This window comes from Emys orbicularis, chromosome 2 (assembly GCF_028017835.1).
Source record: "Emys orbicularis isolate rEmyOrb1 chromosome 2, rEmyOrb1.hap1, whole genome shotgun sequence".
In the NCBI taxonomy this organism is placed as follows: Eukaryota; Metazoa; Chordata; order Testudines; family Emydidae; genus Emys; species Emys orbicularis.
In genome coordinates, this window is record NC_088684.1 from 44,153,376 (window position 1) to 44,178,073 (window position 24,698).

Consider the following 24,698-nt stretch of genomic DNA (forward strand, 5'->3'; position numbering starts at 1 on the left):
AGGCTTTTTGTTTGGTCTATCAGCTCTCATTAGGGCACTTTCCAGCGACAACCTCTGTGGCAAATTTTTCTGTGATGCTGCTGCAACTGGAGCATTCTGCTTTGTATTTTAAAAGTCATCTAGAGCGTAAACATTCTGCACTGTTGCACAAAACAATTGCTCCTCCAGTGCCACGTAAATGCCAAAAAAGCAGTTCCTGGGAACAGCCCAGGGCCCCTGGAGCTTGCTGCTGATAGAACAGAGCAGAAAGCTTGGCTCGGCAGGTGCAGGGGAAGATGAAGTTAAGATGCCTGTTTTTAAAGTGTGTGCATTGAAAATGCTCATCCAACCATTTCAATTTAGGGTGACATTCTGAATAGAAGAAAAAGGAAAATAAAAACAACATACAATGATTAAAAATCCCTAATTATGTGTCCCAGGGTGAACAGGGTATAAATAACAGCAAGAAAGGGTGTTTTAAGAAATAGCATCCAAGTGCTATTAAGTACCATGAAGATTCAAACAAACAGCCTGAGTCCATGCAGACACCTGCCTTGCAGAGGGCTTGTGCTTTAGAAGTAGGATGACCACATGTCCCTAAAAACCAGAAGATGCTCTATTTTCAGGACCTATCCTGGTGTTCCTGGTGGTTTTACAGAAAAACTTGTTTTGTCCATTTTTTTGAAAACTCCTGCCGACTTTGACTAGTTGAACAGCCAGCAATGACAGCAGATGGGCTGAGTGCATATATATGGATCTCAAGGATCACATCCAATCAGGCCTGTCAAATGTCCCGCTCTGCCATCCCCACACCACCACCCTGCACAGACTAACAGTAACCTCACTGTGACACAGAGCACTTGGACTCCTCAGCAAACACTGCCACCTGTTCTGCCTCTCCAGCCCTCTGATTTAATTGACCCACTATACACTTTAGCAATCTGGGCTCCTTATCCAACGGTCAGCATAGCACAGACCAAGCCACAGTGTTGGCTCAATTTGGGGAACCCCCAATAAATCACAAATACCATGTGTCAACATTTCATTAAAAAATATGTTAAAGAGTGGGTGAAACAGCATATTTCCTTGTGCACAGCAAAAGCACTCCCCTTTCAGCCTTAGTAACGTAATTCTGAGGTTATAGGTTCAGGCAGGAATCACCAAGTTGAGGTAGGTTGGAACACAGGAAAACTGTGATAGTATAGGCATTTACCCTCCAGTGCAATAGCAACAACCCCTTGTGACTGGGGAGTGTAAGGGGTTACCCAATCAGAACTTTAAAATCTATTGGGATTTTCTGAACGCATCTAACTGGGAAGTTAGGAATTCTCTCTCCAAGTTTCTGAAAAGAAATTGAAATTTTTATATGAGGAAACCTGTAAGACAATATTTTTAAAGTCAACACTGCTCCAAGACTAAATAAGCAAGAGAAAAGCTATTTAAAAATGTCCCTGTTTCAGTCTTGGCCAGATTACAACTTTCAATACTCATTTATACTCTAAAGAAAAATTATATTTTATAAATACATTATTTAATCAGGGGCATTCATAACTTCCCCACTAAATAATTAATCTTACATGTACATCTTTCTGGAGCAAACATTTTCAGAATCTGTGCCTCTAGACAGAAATGGGAATTAAATAATTGATGAGGTTTCAACATGTGCTTTTGTGGATTCTTCAGATATGTACATTCTCTGCAGCAGTCAGCTGGTGCCCAAATTAACTAGTAGGGCTGAAGGTAGCCAGTGCCCCTTCAGCTTCCTACCCTGCTGTAATATGTTCATAGTGAAAAACAGGACAGTGCCTCCAGTGGTGTGATAGAGAAGCATTTTGGGCAGGATGGAAATGGAGAAGAAAAGGGATCCTCTCTATTCCCTCCTCACTCTGGGAAAGAAAATCTGGGAATTGCACAGTAAAGGGCGGGGGGGAGCTATAGTGCCAACACAGAAGTAGCTTGGACAGAGACATGCTTTTCAGAAAAAAATTATGAACATTTACAAAAAAATTTTAAAACTCCATGTGATTCTTTGTAGCCATTGGTCACATTGACCCATCTTGCCAGAGGAGTAACACATACAACACAATTCAGGAGGATTATTTTTAAAGCAGAAAACCTCAATGACCACCTGATGGTCACCATATTTGTTTACAAAAGCAGTTCAGAGATGCCTGAGAGACATTTTGAGCCAAACTCACCCCTAGTTACATAAGCCTTATGGCCAGAAGTTCCAGAGGGGAAAGTGCTCTCTAATATTTCTGCGGAAAAAGGGGAAAGTGCTGCCATAGAGAGCTTCAATTACATAGGCTACCTACCCACAATGCCTCTAGTGACACCTTGTGAGTCATCATAAATAGACATGAACTTGAATTTTGGGGGGTAGTGGACTCCCAGAAAGGCTCAGAGGAGAAAGAGCTCAATATGAAGTGGCCAAGGTTCAGCTCAAGGGTCCTAAAACGTGGTCTTGGTTCCTCTCTTATGAGTTGTCATGGAGGACAGCTTCAGCAAGGCCCTGCCTACCCTGCACCTGAATAACTAATCTGAATAACTAATCTGGTTTAGGGGGTGGGACCTCTAGGTATTACCACAGAAAATCTCCAGTCTCCATTTTGCCTTCCTAAATCTTTATCCTGAATAAACAAAAGTCAGTCCACCCTGAGATGGATGCTGCAGACCTTGAGCATGCTCAATACTAAGATAGGGTGAAAAATTCAGTCAATTGGCAGAAAGTCCAGAATTTCTAAGATGGCATCTTTGCAAAAAGCCGTGTGTGTGTAGAGGTTGGCAGAGTTATAACTCTGAAGGAAACAGCAACAGTGAACATGCGCAAAAACATGTTCAGGCAAAAACCAAAACATGCCCAGGCAAAGACCTGACAGCAAATAGCAGTATATAAAGCCAGATACTTAGAGCAGAGCAGTCAGTCGGTGGAGAGAGAAAAAGAAGATTTAGTCAGGAAGTATGTGTCTGAGAAGGAAAGAGCCATGCAGGAAGAGCCGGGAAGCCAGCCAGAGAAGCCAAAGAAAAATTGCTGCAGAGAGAGAGAAAAGAAAGCTGGAGTGGAGCAGAGCTAACTGAACAGCAACCACAGTGATTTTTTAAAAGGAAGCAGCAATGGATTTATGTCATATGGTATAGTGTAGGATAGCATATAGAGTTAGTATGTGTGTGTGTGTTGATAAGAATGCATAAAATTCTGCTATTAATTGCAACATATCTATGTAAACTTTATAGCAATTTAAGATCTGCTGTCAGCAATTTGTTGCAAACTGGCCACTTGCAATAAATTGCTTCGCTTAGAATCATTTAAACTATATGCTATTGTAGTTTAAGTGCTCTTTAACTTGCAATAAGGGATTTGTGTCTCAGAGTTTGTGCTTTATTTAGGATTTTTAGGATACATTGTATTAGGGATTATTAGTTACATCATTATTTTGGTTTTGGAAAGAATACTGCCTGTGTCAATTACTTTATCAGAGGATTATATCCATGTCCTTTAGTGTTTCCTTAACAACCTCAGGAACTTTTACCTCAGGAAGAACAGACTAAGGGGACAATAGACAGGTTTTTATAGCAGCACCCCAAAATCCATTTTCTGGGGTAACACCTTCACCAAGATCCTCCAGCTCCTTAAAACACCAGACAGGAAATTTGCACAATACGATATCAACAGAGCATATATTAAATGGAGTAAGAATTGCATAAATGGCAGATCTCAAAAAGTAGGTGTCAATGGGGAATCATGATTAAACAGTGTGTTTCTAGTGCTGTTCCACAGGGATTGATACTAGGCCTGATGCTAGTCAACATTTTCATCAATGATCAGAAAGTAAATATAAAATTACAGTTGATAAAATATGTGGAACAGTGTCCCCTAGCCTGCAAGCAGAACCAGGAAAACCTTGTCATTCAAAGTAATAGCCTGTTCTTCTTCAAGTGCTTGCTCATATCAATTCCAGTTAGGTGTGTGTGTGTGCGCATGGCTGTCGGAAACTTTTCCCTAGCAGTACCCGTTGGGCCGGTTGTGGAGCCCCCTGGAGTGGTGCCGATATGGCGCTCTATATATGAACCTGCCGGCCCGACCCCCCTTCAGTTTCTTCTTACCGCCAGTGACGGTTCTTGGAACATGGTCTCTTGTTCGCAAGTGTTCCACTAATCCCTAGCTCTTCTACTAATCTCTGTATATAGTTACCCATTGTTAGTTAATAGTTCTTCATTGTTAATTGTAGTCTTTAGCACCCCGCAGGGCCTCGGGGCATGCTGTCCCAGGGCTTCAAAGCCTGTAGTTCCTGCGCTTAGCCTATGCCCATTGGCAACCCCCACGACTCCTGCCTCCGGTGTCTGGGAGAAACCCATCAATCGGACAACTGCAAGATCTGCAAGGCTTTCAAGCCTCGCACCAGGAAAGAGAGGGACATTCGCCTAAAGCAACTCCTTATGGAGTCAGCCCTCCGTCCAGAGCAGGACCCGGCCCCGAGCGCCTTGGTGCGGAGCGCTCCTCCTGCGGTGCCGTCTGCAGTGCCGAGAAAGGACTCGGCACACCAACCCAGGAGCTGCCGGTCCCCCGAGCCGCAGAAGTGCTCTCCCCTGCATCGCTCTCATTCACCGGCTGCCTGTATGAAACAGGCCAAGGAGAAGACCCCCAGTGGCCTGCTACAGCCACTGCATCCCCAGAAGGGGACGGTGCAGAGCCTATGGCCAACAGACCCTCAGGCCGGGCACAATCATCGCGGGCCCGTCTCCCCAGGAAGCCCCGCTCTCCTGGACTCACCGTGGCTGCATGTGGGGGAAGTTATGATGCCGTCCACCCTGGACACCATCGAAGCCGCTAGGGGGCTCTCGTTGAGATTACGGCGCGTAAGTCTCCAACAACGAGAAATAAGCCTCCACTCCCTCAAGGCACGGAACCGTCCAGAGGCAAGCCTGCTATGTTTGGCCCATCTGCCCCCGTACCCGGATCTCCGCACCGCTCCGAGTCCCAGCGCCGTGCCTATGCCCCATGCCGGTCTGACTCGCGGCATCAGTCCGACTCGCAGCAGTGGTCTTGCAGCCCCAACCCTCGGAACCGCTCCCACTTGAGGTAGTCATCGGCGGATAGGTCGTGGTCCCACTCGAGGTCCAGGTCCTGATCTGTGACCTCGCAGCACCGTTCTCAGTACCCGCCTCAGCCTGCACGCCGCTCACCTTCCAAGTGTCGCTCAACAGACAGGCACCGCTCTATACAGTGGTACCGCTCTACATCACGGCACCACAACCCATTACGGCACCGTTCCACATCGCAGCACCGCTCTACTTCGCAGCACCGCTCCTGCTCCCAGCATAGGCGCCAACTTTTCCCGCCCCAGCCCCGCCCCGACTCCACCCCTGCCCCCATTCCAATCCCCTCCCCAAAATCCCCGCCCCAACTCCGCCCCCTCCCTGCCCCTATTGGACTCCTTCCCCAAATCCCCACCCCGGCCCTGCCTCTTCCCCGAGCGCACCGAATTCCCCTTTCTCCCCCATCCCTCCCAGCGCTTGCCGCCGCAAAACAGCTGGGGCTTGTGGGGTGGGGAGCTGCCGGTGGGTGCAGAGCACCCACCAATTTTTTCCCATGGGTGCTCCAGCCCCAGAGCACCCACGGAGTCGGCGCCTATTGCTCCCGGCACCAGTCCCCACTTCGGCACCATCCTCAACCACAGCACTGCTCTACATCGCGGCACCGCTCCCCACCTCGGCGCGGCTCCACGTCATGGCACCGCTCTACTTCGCAGCACCGCTCCACATCATAGAATCATAGAATATCAGGGTTGGAAGGGACCTCAGGAGGTCATCTAGTCCAACCCCCTGCTCAAAGCAGGACCAATTCCCAACTAAATCATCCCAGCCAGGGCTTTGTCAAGCCTGACCTTAAAAACCTCTAAGGAAGGAGATTCCACCACCTCCCTAGGTAACCCATTCCAGTGCTTCACCACCCTCCTAGTGAAAAAGTTTCTCCTAATATCCAAATATCCATTTAGTATATTATATAGTATTATCAGTAGTGAACATCATAAGTAATATCAATGTAGAAAATGTTTAGTGTAAAAAAACACTGCCTATCGACAGAGTTCAGTGCAGAAATGAATTCTGTATTGAAATCCTTCTGCTTCATGCAAAGCTTGCTGAACAGCTAAACTAAACAGATTGAGCTCTTGAAGTCTCTCACTGGGAGACCTTGTCTTCTACCCTAGAATAATTTTTGTGACTCTTCTGCACTTTCTCCAATTTTCAACATCATTTAAAAACTGTGAACACCAGAACTAGATGCAGTATTCCAGTAGGGGTCTCACTAATAGCGTATGCAGAGGTAAAATCACCTCCCTAACTCCTATTTGCTATTCTCTTGTGTATACATCCAAGGATTGCATTAGCCCTCTTTGTCACAGCATTACCATGGGAGCTCATGTTCAGATGCTTGTCCACTATGAGTCCTAAATTCTTGTTCTGAGTTGATGCTTTCCAGGACACAGCCCCCCATTCTGTAGACGTGGCCTGCATTCCTTGTTTCTAGATGCCTAACTTTACATTTAAAACACATTTTGTTTGAATGAGCCCAGCTTACCAAACTATCCAGATTGCTCTGTATGACTGTCCTGTTTGGTGTGTAGAAGACTGTTGAAATAAAAACGGTTACTCACCTTTTTGTAACTGTTGTTCTTCAAGATGTGTTGCTCATATCTATTCCAGTTAGGTATGTGCGCACGCCGCATGCATGGCTGTCAGAAACTTTTTCCTAGCAGCATGCGTTGGGCTGGCTGTGGAGCTCCCTGGAGTGGTGCCGGTATGGTGCTCTATATGCAACCCTGCTGGCCCGACCCCCCTTCAGTTCCTTCTTGCCGGCTACTCCGACAAAGGGGAAGGTGTGGTGGAATGGAATAGATATGAGTAACACATCTTGAAGAACAACAGTTACAAAAAGGTGAGTAACCGTTTTTTCTTCTTCGAGTACTTGCTCATATCAGTTCCAGTTAGGTGACTTCCAAGCCTTAATTCGGAGGTGGGGTCGGAGTCAAAGTATTGCCAACCGAACTACCGCTCTGCCAAAGGCTGCATCGTCCCTAGATTGGTGGATGATGGCATAGTGCGACGTGAAAGTATGCACTAAAGACCACGTTGCAGCCCTGCAGATTTCCTGGAGAGGTACTTGGGCTAGAAAGGCTGTCAACGAGGCTTGCACCCTCATGGAGTGAGCTGTGATGGCAGGCAGTGGAACCTTCACCAAGTCAAAACAAGCGCGGATACACGCTGTGATCCAGGAGGAGATCCGCTGGGAAGAGACTGGCAAACTCTTCATCCGCTCTGCTATAGCAACGAACAACTGGGTTGTCTTGCGGAATGGTTTTGTGCGATCGATATAGAAAGCGAGCACCCTCCTAACATCCAGCAAGTGCAGCTGTTGTTCTTGAGGCTGTTGTGTGGCTTTGGATAGAAAACTGGCAGGAAGATGTCCTGGCTAATATGGAAGCGGGACATCACCTTGGGAAGGAAAGCTGGATGAGGTCTAAGTTGTATCTTGTCCTTATGAAGATAGTGTATGGAGGCTCAGAGGTGAGGACCTGTAGTTCAGACATGCGTTGTGCTGAGGTAATAGCCATCAGAAAAGCAACCTTCCAAGAGAGGTAGAGGAGTGAACAAGAAGCTAAAGGCTCAAATGGGGGGGCCCATGAGGCAGGAGAGGACTAGGTTAAGGTCCCAGGCTGGGATGGGGGGGGATGTATCTTCTCCAGTCCTTTCAAGAAACATCCCACAATGGGGTGCGTGAACACCGAACGCGCAGAATCGCCTGGGTGAAAAGCTGAGATGGCCGCGAGGTGGACCTTGAGAGAACCAAACGCTGGTCTTTCAGGTACAGAAGATAGTCCAGGATACAAGGGATGGGATCCTGGAGCAGGAGCACCTGCCTTTGGGCGCACCAGCTGGAGAGCCTCTTCCATTTCGCCCTGTATGTGGTCCTAGTAGACAGCTTGCGGCTCTCCAGAAGTACCTGCCTCACCAGATCCGAACAAGCGAGCTCTGCCTGATTCAGCCACGGATTCTCCAGGCCATGAGGTGGAGAGACTGAAGGTCTGGGTGAAGGAGGCGACCATGGTCCTGTGTAATGAGGTCAGGAGTGAGAGGTAGCCATATCGGTGACTGGACTGACAAGTCCATGAGGGTGGGGTACCAGCACTGGCGTGGCCAAGCTGGGGCCACCAAAATGACATCTGCCTTGTCCCTGCGGACTTTGAGAAGCACCTTGTGGATGAGTGGGAATGGTGGGAAGGCGTATAGCAGCTGACCAGACCATGGAATCATGAATGCATCTGCAACTGAGCCTGGGCTGTGACTCCTGAAGGAGAAAAAGGTTGGGCACTTCCTGTTGGCCCGTGTGGCGAACAGGTCGATTTGGGGAAACCCCCAACTGTGGAAGATGGAGTGGATGATGTCCGGGTGAATTGACCACTCGTGCGTGAGGAAACGCCAGACTGTCTGCCAGCACGTTCTGAACACCTGGCAGGTATGAGGTCTGGAGAAGGATGGAGTGAGCTAGACAAAATTCCCACAGTAGGAGGGCTTCCTGACAGAGAGGAGACGAGCAGGCTCCGCCTTGCCTGTTTATATAAAACATGGCCGTGGTGTTGTCTGTCAATACTGCTACACAATGGCCCTGCAAGTGTGTCAGAAAAGCTTGGCAGGCGAGGCGGCTCGCCCTGAGTTCTTTGATGTTGATATGAAGAGCCAGTTCTACTTGCCATAAGCCTTGAGTAGTCAGGCTTCCGAGATGCGCTCCCCAGCCCAACGCAGATGCGTCTGTGACTAAAGTCAAGGTGGGTTGGGGTGGGTGAAAAGGAACCCAGGTGCCTACCATGCAGGGATCCAGCCACCACCGTAGGGAATCGAGGGTGTGCCGAGGGATGGTCAGCACCATGTCCAGACTGTCACGGCCCGGGCGATACACAGACACGAGCCACGCTTGCAAGAGCCTGAGTCATAACCTGGCGTGTTGTACCATGTAAGTGCAGGATGCCATATTGCCTATGAGCCTGAGACACTGCCTCGCCGTGGTGGTGGGGAAGCTGCAAAGGTTGCTGATTATCTGAGAGGGCCAGGCAGGAACGCTCTCACCTGAGTTGCATCCAGAACGGCTCCAATGAACTCTATCCTTTGAGTTGGGGTGAGCACCGACTTGTTGACATTGAGAATAATACCTAATCGGTCGAATGTCTCTCTGACTGTCTGCACCTGCAATTCCACCTGCTGACGGGAGCAGCCCCAAAGGAGCCAGTCGTCCAGGTAAGGGTAGACATGTACGTGGTGGCAGTGGAGAAAAGCTGCTACAGACACCACGCACTTGGTGAAGATGCAAGGTGCTGTGCACAGCCCGAATGGGAGAGCCGTGAACTGATAATGCACCTTGTTCGCCACAAAGTGGAGGAACCGTCTGTGAGCCGGGGTGATAGATATATGAAAATAAGCGTCCTTCATATCAAGGGCGGCATACCAATCTCCCGGGGCTAGGGAAGGGATGATTGTGCTCAGGGAGACCATGCGGAACTTTAAGCTGACTATGAACTTATTGAGCTCCCACAGGTCCAGAATGGGCCTGAGACCCCCCTTCGCTTTGGGGATGAGAAAGTATCGGGAGTAGAAACCCTTGCCTTTGAGCTCCTGAGGGACCTCCTCCACCGCTCCTAGAGTGAGGAAAGCCTGGACCTCCTGGACAAGAACTTGCTTGTGAGAGGGGTCCCTGAAGAGGGACGGGTAAGGGGGATGGGAGGGTGGGAAGGAGCAGAATTGGATAGAATATCCCGCCTCTACCGTGCGGAGCACCCACCAGTCCGACGTAATAAGGGACTATGCACAGTAGAAGCAGGATCCTCCTCGTGCGCACCTTCAAAAAGGGTGCTTAGGGCCCGAAGGGGGTTTGAATTGCCCCTTGCCCTGCCCAGAGGGAAGACGCGACGGCTTGTGTCGATTGTATCTACTTCTCCTACAAGAGAAGTCCTGTCTGGGCCTAGGCGGTGGTCTGCAGTTTAAAGGACTGCTTTTGGGTCGCTGGAGCGTGCATGCTGAGGGACTTTATTGTGTTCCAGGAGTCCTTTAGGCTATGCAGTCTGGAATTTGTTTGTTCAGCAAATAGGCCTTGGCCATCAAAGGGAAGTTCCTGTAGGGTTTGCTGGACCTCTGGGGGAAGACTAGAGGATTGGAGCCAGGCATTGCACCTCATCGCAATCCCAGACGCCAGAGTATGCGCCGCCGAGTCCACGGCATCAAGGGAGCCTTGAAGGGAAGTCCGGGCGACAGCTTTACCCTCTTCGGCAATGGCCCCCAACTCCGCTTGTGACTCAGAGGGGAGGAGCTCTTTAAATTTTAAGATCGAGGACCATGAGTTATAGTTGTATCTACTCAGGACCGCGAGTTGATTAGTGATCCTGAGAGAGAGACCCCCTGTGGAATAAATTTTCCTTCCAAACAAATCAAACCGTTTAGAGTCTCTTGATTTGGGTGCGGGGGCCTGCTGACCTTGGCTCTCTTTTTCATTTACCACCTCCACCACAAGAGAGCATGGGGAAGGGTGGGTGAAGAGATACTCATATCCCTTAGTGGGAATAAAGTATTTACATTCAGCCCCCTTGGCCGTAGGAGGAATGGAGGCAGGGGTTTGCCAAATAGTTTTGGTGTTGAATAGTTTTTATAATGGGTAAGAACACCCTAGAGGGCCCCTCTGGTGCCAGGATGTCCACCATAGGGTCCTCCTGTTCGACCCCCTCCTCCACTTGGAGGTTCATATTCAGGGCTACTTGTCGGAGGGGTTTCTGCAGGGCCCTGTAATCCATGGGTTATGGCCCAGACATTGAAGTGCCTGCCACCGCCTCGTCAGGGGACGACGAGGAGGAAGCCACCGGCAGGACTGGTTCCATGGTGGCCTCTTGATCCTCGGGGACCGAGTCCTCATGAGCACCAGGCATAGCCTCCACAGGCGGATGTGGGTCTGGGTCTGGGTTTTGTGGAGGGTCCTGGGGTGGGCGGCTGAGAGTTGCCTCTGGAAGGCAGTGTGATGCCGGGGGGGCACCCTGGGCCTGATGGTATGCCCAAGGGGTCCAGAATTCCCACTGAGGCTGCCATTGGGGCGCCAAAGCATCCTACCTTAGGCTCCCGGGCCCTGATCTGGGTGCCTCAGATGCCCCCGATGCCCTGCCTGAGCAGAGGGAGGGCAATCTCGAGAGGGACGGCCAAGGAGGAGCAGTGCGAAACTGCACCGGAGAGGCATACTCCTCTGACGGACGGGATGGGTGCCGTGAAGCGTAGCGGGGCCTCGATGTCGATCGGTGCCAGGGTGCAGGGTGGTTCTGCTGTGGGGAGCGATGGCAGGATGATTCTATGATTCTATGTTATTCTATGATTCTATGAAAATGCACATGTATAACGGATTTTATATTAGCCTTTTTGAGCATTTCAAATTGTGGAGTTCAAATTATTTTTAAGCAGTGAGAAAAATTTTTATTTATTTAAAACGAGAAGTACAGTGTGTACCTTTCTAGAACGCAAACACAGCAAAGAACGTATTACTCAAACTTAAAAAAAAAAAAAAGATATCTGACCTGAAACTTTCAGGCATTATGAACTAAAAACAGGAGATTATAACAAAAGCCCTGATATAACTAGATCTATAATGGGAGCTATCATTATGTAACCCACACACCTTCTGGGTGTGGTGTTGTGTCCCATCTAGTGGCACCGAGACCACTTAGAGAGAGAAATAAAATGAATCTGCTCTACAGCCTTAGCTAACAGGCAGTTGGCTTTTAGCTCATGCGGTAGAGCAGGGGTCGGCAACGTTTGGCACGCGGCTCACCAGGGTAAGCACCATGGCGGGCCGGGCCAGTTTATTTATCTGCTGACGCGGCAGGTTCGGCGGATCGCCGTCCTGGGCCAATGGGGGCGTCGGGAAGCGGCGCGGGCGAGGGATGTGCTCCAGAGGCCCCAGGTTTGATCCCGTCCACCGATGACCGGGGTTTGTCAGCATTACAAGTGGCCAGCAGGGAGGCTGGCGGAGAGGCATGGCAAGCAGCCATCAGGGCGGCTGGCGAAGAGGTCCAGAGCAGAGCCCCGCAGAGGTGTGGGTAATTGGCCGTTGAGGCGACGAGTGAGTGCCTGACCAGTGGAGTGTGTAAGGTACCTCCTTACCCCCCCTACACACACACACACACACACACACACACACACACACGGTGGGAGGTGAACTCTGCGGATGAACCTCTGAACTCTGGGGCTGCACTGGCCAAGGACAGCAACTGTGAGTGGGGTGCAAAGAAGGGACGGGCATGTTAAAGGGACTTTTGGGTTGCTGGACTTAAGAACCTGAGGGGAAAAAGGACATTGCCCAACTTACTTGGGGGTGGGTGTTTTGCTCATGGTGTGTGTTTATTAACCCTAGTTGTGCTGTTTTCCCAAATTAATGCTGAGTTACTTCCCTCCTTTTATTAAAAGTTTTTGCTACACTCAGACTCTGTACTTGCGAGGGGGAAGTATTGCCTCTCAGAGGCGCCCAGGGGGTGGTGTTGTGTATTGTTGAAATGGAACCCCTAGATACTGAACCCGGCCCTTGTTGCTGCTGGCTCCACTTGGCAGAAGGATTACATTTTTGGGGATTACAATTATAAATGCTGAACTTCCAGAGAATAGACTGTGTTCAATACCAGTATGTTGTTAGCATAACTATTCTCATATTTCTAATATTCAATACTGAGTCTGGACTATGCTGAGATTCAAGAATAACATTAAGATCAATATGAAAAGAAAAGTAGATAGTAAACCTTTCTGAAACAAAGAATGTTGAACATAATATATTCACCATACTGAATGACTGTCTTCATGCATTTACTGCCATCTGCTGCCAGATTGAGATAGCCAATGATTCTGTGCATGAAACAAGCTGGTAACACAAGAAAACCCACGTTACATTTAGGGTTCAGAATGTTTTACGTAATCTAACCTTTGAAATATAAATGTTCTTATAATGACAAACTAATGGCATTACTATATATGTTACTAATGGTATTGCTATATATTGTTACAACTTCATACAACCTGAGCAGATTTTGATAAAGCAAAAGCTCATGATACATTTATTACATGAAATGTAAGGGCACATAACTTTGAAAGTTTTAGTCTTATGTTTGAGCATGCTTTATTGGGATATATGTGCAATTCCACTCTCCTCTCTCTGGCAGATTCTTTCTTTCTTTTAAGAGGACAGGACACATGAATGGTAGGGCCCTGGTTGAACTTTAAAAGCTCCTGCTCCCTGACATACTCAAATGATGGGTGTTTTGACTTTGCCAGCTCACAAGAACAGAGGTCAATGGGAGTGAAACGATTAGAACAGCTCGGAAACCCCTGATCTGTTTGCTGGTGGCAGGAGCCGGTGCAATTTTTGGCTTGGAGAGCTGATGTAAACATCTCATTTATCATTTTTAAGAAAAAACAAAGATTTTTTAAATTAGATAAAAAACATTTTTTTGGACTAAGTGCCCCCAACCAATGGCAAGGAGCACATTCAGCAGTCATTTCACTGTTTCTACATTTCAGCTTCCCCAAAGCTGTACTAGCTGGCCAGCTCCTGTACTTGCTCTCTATAATGAACCCCGCACCCTCAAAAAGTAAAAGCATCATTCTGTGAGGTCACAACTACCTTTGAATATGGAGCTGTCCAATGGAAATTCAAGTAACTGTCTATTATAGACCACAGTTTTGCAAAACCTGTTTTATATCCCAAGAGCTAATCTGTTTTTCCTGAAAGAGAGATATGTGAGGGGTGCTGGAAAAGTGTCTACTTCAGTCCCTTTGCATGAGTGTATATTTTCTAAGCATAATCTTAAAAAAAAATAAACATAAGAACGGCCATACTCGGTCAGACCAAAGGTCCATCTATCCCAGTATCCTGTCTTCCAACAGTGGCCAATGCCAGGTGCTCCAGAGGGAATGAACAGAAAAAATGGTTACCTACCTCTCGTAACTGTTCTTCTTCGAGATGTGTTGCTCATGTCCATTCCAATTAGGTGTGTGCGCGCCACGTGCATGATTGTTGGAAGATTTTTCCTCTAGCAGTACCCGTCAGGTCGGCCGTGGAGCCCCCGGGAGTGGTGCCTTTATGGTGGTGTATATAGGTTCTTGCTGACCCGCCGCCTGCTCAGTTCCTTCTTGCCAGAATACTCCGACAGAGGGCAGGATTTGGAAGGGACATGAGCAACACATCTCGAAGAATGGTTATGAGAGGTAGGAAACTGTTTTTCCTTCTTCGAGTGCTTGCTCATGTCCATTCCAATTAGGTGACTCCCAAGCAGTACTCTTGGAGGTGGAGTCGGAGTTCATCTGGTCACAGATTGCAGCACTGCCCTGCCAAACTCTGCGTCATCTCTGGACTGCTGCAAAATTGCATAATGTGAGGTGAAGGTATGGATAGAGGACCACGTGGCTGCGCTGCATATATCCTGAATGGGCACTTGAGCTAGGAAAGTGGCAGATGATGCTTGAGCTCTTGTAGAGTGCGCCGTCAATGTCGGGGCCGGAATCTTGGCCAAGTCATAGCAAGTCCTGATGCATGACGTGATCCAGGATGATATGCATTGGGAGGAGATGGGAAGCCCTTTTATCCTCTCTGAGACAGCACTGAAGAGCTGTGGAGACATCCGTAACGGCTTTGTGCACTCGATATAGAAAGCCAGGGCACGTCTCACGTCCAAGGAATGAAGCATGCAATCTCTGTTATTGGCATGAGGCTTGGGAAAAAACACAGGTAGGAAAATGTCCTCATTTATATGGAATTGAGAGACTACCTTAGGAAGAAACGCAGGGTGCGGGTGTAGTTGCACCTTGTCTTTATAAAGACAGTGTAAGGGGGCTCAGATGTCAGCGCCTTCAGTTCGGAGACCCTTCTAGCTGAGGTGATGGCCACGAGGAAAGCTACCTTTCAAGATAGGTAGAGCAAGGAACGTTGCCATGGGCTCAAAGGGGGGGAACCATAAGCCTGGCGAGGACTAGACTGAGATCCCGAGGAAAAGGCTGTCTCACCTGAGGATACAGTCTATGCAGCCCCTTGAGGAAGCCGTCTACCATCGAGTTTCCAAAGACCGACCTACCCGCCACCCCTGGGTGAAAGGCAGAGATGGCGGCCAAGTGAACCCTGATGCAAGAGGTCGCCAACCCCTGCCATTTCAAGTCAAGCAGGTAGTCCAAAATAAATGGGATCGAGGCTTATGGTGCAGGAGTACCCTTCTGCATAGACCAAATCAAGAACCGCTTCCACTTGGCAAGGTAAGTGGCTCGAGTAGAGGGCTTCTGGCTTCCGAGAAGGACTGAGTCGCAGCATTGAAGTTCAGACTGGTTTAACCATGAAGCTTTCACGCTGTGAGGTGCAGGGACTCCAGGTTGGGATGTTGTAACCTGCCGTTGTCTTGTGTGATGAGGTCTGGGAACAGGGGAAGGGCTACGGGCCTGTCCACTGATAGGTCCAACAGTGTGGTGAACCAGTGTTGGCGAGGCCACGGTACTATGATGATTAATGAGGCCCTGTCCAGGCGGGCTTTGAGGAGGACCTTGTGTATGAGAGGGAAGGGCAGAAACGCATAGAGCAGGTGATTCGCTCTTGACACATGAAACGCGTCCATGATGAAACCTGGGCTGAGGTTCAGGAAGAAGCAGAAGCGATGACATTTCCTGTTTCTCCATGTCATGAATAGGTCCAAGTGGGGAAAGCCCCACCTGCAGAAGATGTCCAGGGTGATATCTGCTCTGAGGGACCATTCATGCCCATTGAATGAGTGGCTGAGTTGGTCTCCTAGCTCGTTCTGAGCTCCCGGCAGATATGACGCCTCCAGGTGGATGAATGGGCAACGCAGAAGTCCCACAGGTTGAGGGCTTCCTGGCACAGGGGAGAGGAGCGAGCACCACCATTTGTTTATATAAAACATCGCTGTGATGTTGTCCATCAGTACCGACACACAGTTGCTTTGAAGATGAGCTTGGAATGCCTGGCATGCCACATGGACCACCCTCAACTCTCTGATGTTGATATGCAGCAATAGTTCTGCCTGGGACCACATGCCCTGTGGCCTGATAGTGCCCAAGTGTGGTCTCCATCTGAGTGCTGAGACGTCCGTGACCAACTCTAGAGAGGGCTGCGGTTTAGCAAAGGGTACTCCCCCGCAGACCACCTGAGCCTGCAACCACCAACCAAAGGACTCTAGAACCTGAGGGGGGAGTGTGACTATTCTGTCCAGAGAATCCCGACTGGGCTTGTACACCTGCGCCAGCCACATTTGTAGGGAACGGAGACACAACCTGGCATGCTGGACCACATAAGTGCAGGCCACCATATGCTCCAGCAGTTTCAGGCAGTGGTTGTGGGGAATCGGCAGAGGTTCTCGATAATGTCCCTGAGAGCTTGGAAGCGGGCCTCAGGCAGGGATTCCCTGGCTTGCGTGGAGTCCAGGAGAGCCCCAATGAATTCTATCTTCTGTGTTGGGGTCGGTGTGGACTTGGGCACATTCAGAATGAGGCCCAACCTGAGAAAAATGGCATGAGTGAGGGCCAGGTGCTCCTTCACTTGTGCTTGCGATCTGGCCTTGATGAGCCAGTCATCCAGGTACGGGAAGACTTGGACCCGACATTTACAGACGAAGGCCACCACGATGCCCATGCACTTTGTAAATACCTGAGGGACCGCCGAGAGCCCGAACGGAAGCACAGTAAACTGGTAGTGCTGGGCGTTGACCACAAACCGGAGAAATCATCTGTTGGCCAGGATGATGGAGATGTGAAAGTACACGTCCTTCAAGTTGAGGGTGGCGTACCAGTCCCCTGGATCCAGGGAAGGAATGATGGAGGCCAGGGAGACCATGCGAAACTTCGCTTTCTTTATGAATATGTTGATTGGTCTGAGCCCGCCTTTAGCCTTGGGGATGAGGAAGTATAGGAAGTAGAACCCTTTCCCCCTGAACTCCTGAGGAACCTCCTCTATTGCCCCAACAGCGAGGAGCGATTGCACTTCCTGTAAAAGGGGTTGCTCGTGAGAGGGGTCCCTGAAGAGGGACGGGAAGGAACAGAATTGGCTAGAATATTCCACTTCTACCATGCTCAGTACCCAGCAATCTGAGGTAATCTGGGCCCAGGCATGGTAGAAGAGGGACAGACGGTTTGCAAAAGGGGGGAGAAGGATCCAGGAGATGGACTGGTGCTCCGTCCTCGGGCACACCTTCAAAAGTTAGGCTTAGGGCCAGGAGGCTGTTTGGACGAACCGTGGCCCTGGTCGGGTGAGGATCTTGATGGCCTCCTCCTATTGTTCCTGCCCCTCCTTCTGTTGAAGTCCTGCCTCGTGCTCCCCCGAGTAGAAGCACTGGGGAGGCTGGGTCTTGAAGGGCTTCCTCTGCGGAGCAGGTGTATGGATTCCCAGAGACTTACGGGTTGCCCTAGAATCCTTCAGATTGTGCAGCCATGAGTCTGTCTGCTTTGCAAAAAGACCAGCAGAGTCGAAGGGGAGGTCCTGGATGGTATTCTGGACCTCCGCTGGAAGGCCCGACACCTGAAGCCATGAGCTTCTGTGCATAGTAATCGCAGTGGCCATGGTCCGCATAGCCAAGTCCTGCTGCCTATTAATTTCATTTGATCACCCCTAGTTCTTGTGTAAATGAGAAGGAGTAAATAACATTTCCTTATTTACTTTCTCCACACTAGTCATGACTTTATAGACATCTATCATATCCCCTCTTAGTCATCTCTTTTCCAAGCTGAAAAGTCCCAGTCTTATTAATCTCTATTCATATGTCAACTGTTCCATACTCCTAAACATTTTTGTTGCTCTTTTCTGAACCTTTTCCAATTCCAGTATATCTTTTTTGAGATGGGGCGACCACATCTGCACGCAGTATTCAAGATGTGGGCATACCATGGATTTATATAGAGGCAATATGATATTTTCTGTCTTATTATCTATCCCTTTCTTAATGATCCCCAATATTGTTTGCTTTTTTGACTGCCACTGCACATTGAGTGGATGTTTTCAGAGAACTATCCACAGTGACTCCAAGATCTCTTTCTTGAATCGTAACAGCTAATTTAGACCCCATCATTTTATATGTATAGTTGGGATTATGTTTTCCCATGTGCATTACTTTGCAGTTATCAACATGAATTCATCTGCCATTTTGTTGCCCAAGCACACAGTTTTGTGGAATCCCATTGTAGCTCTTTGGAGTCTGCTTTGGACTTAACTATCTTGTAGCTTTGTATCAGCTGCAAATTTTGCCACCTGTTTATCCCTTTTTCCAGATCATTTATAAATATGTTGAATAGGACTGGTCCCAGTACAGACCGTTGCGGGACACCACTGTTTACCTCTCTCCATTCTGAAAACTGACCATTTATTCCTACCCTTTGTTTCCTGTCTTTTAACCAGTTACTGATCCATGAGAGGACCTTCCCTCTTGTCCCATGACAGCTTAGTTTGCATAAGAGCCTTTGGTGAGGGACCTTGTCAAAGGCTTTCTGAAAATCTAAGTACACTATATCCACTGGATCCCCTTTGTCCACATACTTGTTGACCCTCTCAAAGAATTCTAGTAGACTGATGAGACATGATTTCCCTTTACAAAAACCATGTTGATTCTTCCCCAACAAATTACGTTCATCTATGTGTCTGACAATTCTCTCCCTACTATAGTTTCAACTAGTTTGTCCGGTGTGTCTGCAGATTGGCCAAAACAGTGGCTGAGTGGCTTTGTTCATTCCTGACGGGTACTTTTTAGCTGGTGCTTCTGGGTAATTTCTAATCAGCCCCCAAATTCTTTCTCCTATGGAGTTCCCCAGGGACAGATTTATAGACATTGTTGGTGTGAGTGAAGTCGCTAAGAGAAGTGATAGGGCAGTAAGATCTCAGTGTCAACAATATGTGAAGCCCTAATCTACACTGCTGTCTCACCCAGTCACAGATGATTAAGATGTGGACAAGAGATAGCTTGTCCTGGAAACGATAGAGATATTTTTCTTAGGGGGATGGAAATGCATTTCATTTGGTGGTGATGACTATCTATGCAGGAAGGCAAAAGGATGGGTAACTAGGGGCTAATTTTAGTCCATGACTTAATTATGAAAATTAAGTTTTCAGTAGCAATCAGGAATCATTCTTCCATCTTTTCAGTATTTGGAAGCTGCAGCTTTTCCTGAGGACAGTGATCTCACCAGTCTTTTGTAACCCACAGACTGACTTGCTGTACTGCGCTTTACTTGGAACAACCTTCTGTCTCAGAAAATAGTCACACTACTGCTCAAAGGCCTGTGCCTGAAAGAACTGGTGGCACCCAGGCTCTGAGACAGACACACTCTGTAGTTCAGCAAGCATATGCAAAAATCCTACTATCATTATTTAAAGCCAGCAGCATCAGAACTGACTACATATAAGGAATGTGGTTGGTTTTTTTTGTTTTGTTTTTCATTCATTCTTTCCTTTTGATGTATGTAAAAAAATCTACAGACTTTTCCTTTTTACTGTTTTCTAGTATTTACATATGGATTTTAATTTTCCTTTCTGCACACTCAGTCCCTTAAAATGTATCGTGGCATATAACCCAGTCATTGTAAGTTGTTTTTACTTTACATTGACTTTTTTAGCACTGTTATCATAGGGCATCAGCACCCAGCAATAAGCTAGTTCATCCAGCAGATGTGGTGACGCACAATACTGTATAGCAGAGCAGCCATTTTGCTATCCACTCACCATCTACAAAGCCCAGTTCCCATGATGCACCTATGAAAGACCTTCTGCAGGTTGAGGGACAAGGACGATATCACAGAGGCAGCATTCCTCTCCTGTAGATCAGTTCCTCTCAAGCTCCTTGAAGTAGGAGGAATAATACAACCCTCAATCATCATGATATAACAATTATCATTGATCAAAAAATCCCCAAATCCTTAAAAATTCCCTTACTCCTCAGAGAGACACGTACAATGGAAAGATAGAAATATCATATGATTTATTACAAAATGTTTACAAGCATAAAGTAGAAATCAACTAACTGAATATGAAAAAGATCCACTATAATTAATTAGTAAAAATATGTAATTGGGAAATTCAATCAAAAGTGTTATTTCTTGAACAAATGTCCCCCAAAATGAGAACAAAGCGCAACCGATGCTTTTCATGTAGCCATTATAAAGCAGGTATGAAAGAAAAATTCAACTGCTTAATGGAGGTTTCATCATCTGCAATTATTTCATAACTGTCTCTCTCAGTCGAAACCACACAAAGCGGGTGAGGTAACATCTTTTATTGGACCAACTTCTGTTGGTCAGAGAGACAAGCTTTTGAGCTTACATAAAGTTCTTTCATCTTGGTAGCTGTAGTACCCTCTTTCTTACCTAAATGCCCATAAAAAGGAAATACAAAAATATTCTTTCAGGGTTAGTTAAATATCTCTCCTCCTGTGTATTTCCTTAGAATTTGTTTTTAACAAGTGAAACCCTCCCCTCAATAAAATCCCTCCAAACTGTAAGGATTCCAAAGCTTTTGTGTGCTCTGCCTAAAAGTTGTATGCAGTGTTGTTGTACCCATGTTGGTTCCGTGATATTAGAGAGACAAGGTGGATGAATATATTTTATTGGACCAAAAGTGGTATTTAAGTTACCAGTGTCTTCTGTGAATTCAGTCTCAAAATTAACAAAGAATGAGTGGGAAGCTGCTTTTCAAAGAGGAACTGACCATTTAGGAAGAATGAAAGGGAAAAGGTTATTTCCTATTCAGAGAGAGGTGTTCAGGTCAAAACTAAGCTGTGGATAGAACCCCCATCCATCCCCTCACATAGGCAAGTTTTCTTTGAACAGCTCTTTAACCTGGTCACTGACAGCCAATTACAGAGATAAAAATGCTAGGCAACACATCCACTCAAGGACAGTATTGATGGTTCTACTAGTACCTAATGACTCTCTTAAATCTAAAGTTACTAAAATGACTATAAAATGTGGTAGAAATCTTGAAAAATATGTAAAAAGGAGGGCTAATTTACAAACCAAATTTATAATATAAGACACACCAGAACTTCAGAAATTATATAGAAAGCTAACTTTATTGTAAGCAAATTAACACTGCGAGAGCATACTTTTTAGATGCTTCATTATGCACCTGAGTTGTGACTACTGTGTGATACACACAAACACTATTATGCAGTACCTCCCCACTGAATTATTTCCAGACTATACTAGTGTAATAAATCTTAATTGATTAAGCTTACTAAGTACAAATTAAGAGGCAGTATAATTGAATTGACTCAAGTAAGCAATAAATCAAAATATTTTTGAGAAGGTATGTTTAAAGAGTGGTTCTACTCTGAAAAGTGACTATATAAAAACAGCACTTTCTTATACAACAGATCTGCATCGCATGCATTCAAGGTCTATTTGTTCATTTTAGTGACAAAAATTAGTTCCTAGAGCTTTTCACGCCTGTTAGCCTGTGGTTAGTCTTGCGTTAGTCAAGACTCAGTGAGCTACCATCTTGTACAAGACCATTTTGTACCTCAGCAACAGAATTGTTTATTAAGATCTGCTAAGTTATACATGTGCAAAGGCATTCAAGGCAATGGGGCTGCACAGGACTCATGAGGGCATAAATTTGGGTTGCAGAATTTTTATTACTGGCCATGATGCATAAGATGGCAAAAGGCTCAGTTTGCAGAGTTGGCAGTTAGAAAAAAAGTCTTTATACTTTTCAATAGAGCACATTTGATAAAGAAATAATTGAGAGACACCACCGCAGAACACTACAATGTCATTTATACAGCCACTATTCAGAGGAGAACCCTGCTTTAAAGCGATCATAACAATAACAATGAACCAAGCTACAGTGAGCCCTATTTACTGTACCTGATTTCCAGGCTATGGCCTCCAATTTGTCCACACCAGCACACACAGTTTTGTGAACTAACACTTGTTCACACAGATATTGGAATTTTTGCACTGAAAACTCTTTACAACAGAACATGCCTGAACAAAGTACTGTGCGTACACATACAGTATTAGTATCAGTTATCTGTGTGAACAGGTTTTAGTGCACAGGAACTGTGTATGGAAATATAGTCTTGTGATAAGCTGCATGTGAATAAATGGATGCCCCACTGAAAGTCAAGCCCTCAGATTATGCCATCTAACTCCACCGTGACCTCAGGAGAGTCACAACAACATTTTACCAGTTAATGGTAACTATTCTGAATTAGCAAGCAGCATTTGTTTTTGCAAACCAAAAGTAAGCATACTGGATCTGTAATGGCTTTGAGACTGAAATCTATGGTAACCACAGCTTAAAGACATGATATGGCACCATAATAGACATCTTCCTCTTTATGTAGCTAAGAAGAATCTCAAATATAATACCTCTATCAGATATGTTGGCCCTGGGTCAGATAAGCACATTTAAAATTAAACATCTGCTTAAGTCCCATTGTCTTAAATGGGACTTAAATGTCCTCACTTGTGGTGAACCTGAAATACATTTGATTGTATTTCATAGGAAATGCTGTCAGAAAATGGAATTCTGAAAATAAGGGATAATTTCTTTAAGCTATTTTGGAAACATGTATGTATATATGAGGAAAATTATAACCCCAGTCAGCAGCAGAAGCACTAAAATTATCTTTTAAAAAGAAATGGCATATACCCTCACTGAAGGCAATAAATTGATTTTATCTTGTGTTAATGACAGTACTCAGCTTAATTTCTGACTGTCTTGGCATCACATATCATTCGCTTCAAGACATATGGTTTACTATTCACAACACAAAAACATCTGAAAGTTATACAAAAACAAAACTTTCTAGCACACAATATAAAAAGTCAAAAGATTTACATTAATATTTACATAGCACTGCAGACTAATCTGTAGCTCAGGATGGTTTCATTCCATGATTAGCTCTTGTACAAAAGTATTTAATCTTTTGAGTCAATTAAATAAGAAATCTTTCATCCACCAAGGTTTTGGATGCCAAATTCTTCTGCCCAGCAGTGTTACGAATAAACCTAAAAATCTAAAAATAATATAAAACAAAGTTTCATAACAACGGAAGAAATATTTTAAATAATTCAGTTTATGTACATGATACAAAATAATCAATTATGTACTCTGTCAAATGTTTGGACTTTCCACAACAGTACACCTGCATTAGACAGGCTCCTATACTAACACTAGGCTTTTTTATTTAGGAATCAAATGTTAAATGACAGATATTATTACATCTCAACAGTTAAGAGGCTGAGCCTAGGGCCTCTAAAAACCTGTGAACTATGATCGTGATAATAGTAATAACATATGACCTGGATTGTCTCTGTGTCACACTAATGATACTGTAATCCAAGATGTTTTTCCAAGAGTGGAGAGTCAAGCAATTTGTTATCATGTCCAAAATAAGAATCCTTTAATTATATTTGCAGCATCCCTTCCCTTCTGAGGAAGAGACTGAACCCTCCAAATATTTTTGATATTTGTACTTATTACATCAGAACTTTCTATTCATATCTTAAAACAGTTTATATTCCAAAAATCTTTACTACTGGTGACATTTACAAACATGATCAAGTTGATCACATATGGAATTGTGTGAAGGAGAAAAGGAAGAAACTACACATTAATGGAAATACATTCTTTTTGGTGGAGATTTCCAAAAGGGGCTTAAGAGAGTTAGGTGCTCAGCTCATTAGATTTCAATGGGATTTGGGCACTTAACTCCCTTTGGCCCCTTTGAAAGTCCCAGCATTAGCTATTCTGGGACGCTGATTAATTTCCATTGCTCTGTGTATTTTCTTTTGAGTGCTGTTATTTGTGTCCTATACATACATGGTGCATAAACATGCAGTGTAAATTTTTTTTTGGTTCATAAGTCTTTTCTTATTTTATGAGAAAATCCAGTATTTTTTAAAATAGTTTGTTAGTATAGTTTTCTGTGAGCACACCCTATTAAATACATAGATTAGATAAACTACCTTATTTTTAAAATATGGGGTTTAAAAAATGCAAATTTACCTCCTGTTGCAAATATGTGAGAACAGCTGCTAGGATAAAACTTTGGGAAGCCAAATCCACAACAGAGAAAAACAGTATATCGAAGATGAGAAGTGTGGCCTCATTGCCGTAAAAGAGAACATCGCTGAAAGAATGTCCTTCATCTATAGAAAGAAAATAACTTGTTGCAAAAAAATATTAATTAATTTCTGTGATAATAATTTGTGAAGTTCCATAATACAGGTCAGTATACCTAAGATTATAAAATCTTAGGGAGGGCGGGATCGCTCAGTGGTTTGAATATTGGCCTGCTAAACCCAGGGTTGTGAGTTCAATCCTTGAGGGGGCCATTTAGGGATCTGGGGCAAAAATCTGTCTGGGGATTGGTCCTGCTTTGAGCAGGGGGTTGGACTAGATGACCTCCTGAGGTCCCTTCCAAACCTGATATTCTATGATTGATAAAACAATAATGGAAATTTAGGACAAGGAAATACATCACAGAAGCATAATCATGATATTGTTCTCAACCAAAAGTAACATAATAGCTTTTAAATATAATCTACAATATAGCTTTCCTGACAAAGTGCCAGATTTTCAAAAACAGGTGTGCCACATTCACAACTGCATTCATATACCTACATGCACCTAATCTGAAAGTCTAAACCAGATTGTCCAGATT

At 45.7% G+C, this 24,698-nt stretch overlaps 1 protein-coding gene across 1 annotated transcript in view; it reads right to left on the reverse strand.

The window, feature by feature from the left end:
- Positions 1-22,967: 22,967 nt before the first annotated feature.
- Positions 22,968-24,698, reverse strand: part of TMEM67 (transmembrane protein 67) — a 42,001-nt gene continuing 40,270 nt past the window's right edge. Inside the window, exons 27-28 of the mRNA XM_065399149.1 lie at positions 24,041-24,183; positions 22,968-23,048 (exon numbers count right to left, since the gene is read on the reverse strand). Of these exons, the coding sequence (XP_065255221.1) occupies positions 22,968-23,048; positions 24,041-24,183 (224 nt within the window). The remainder of the gene's footprint in view (positions 23,049-24,040; positions 24,184-24,698) is intronic.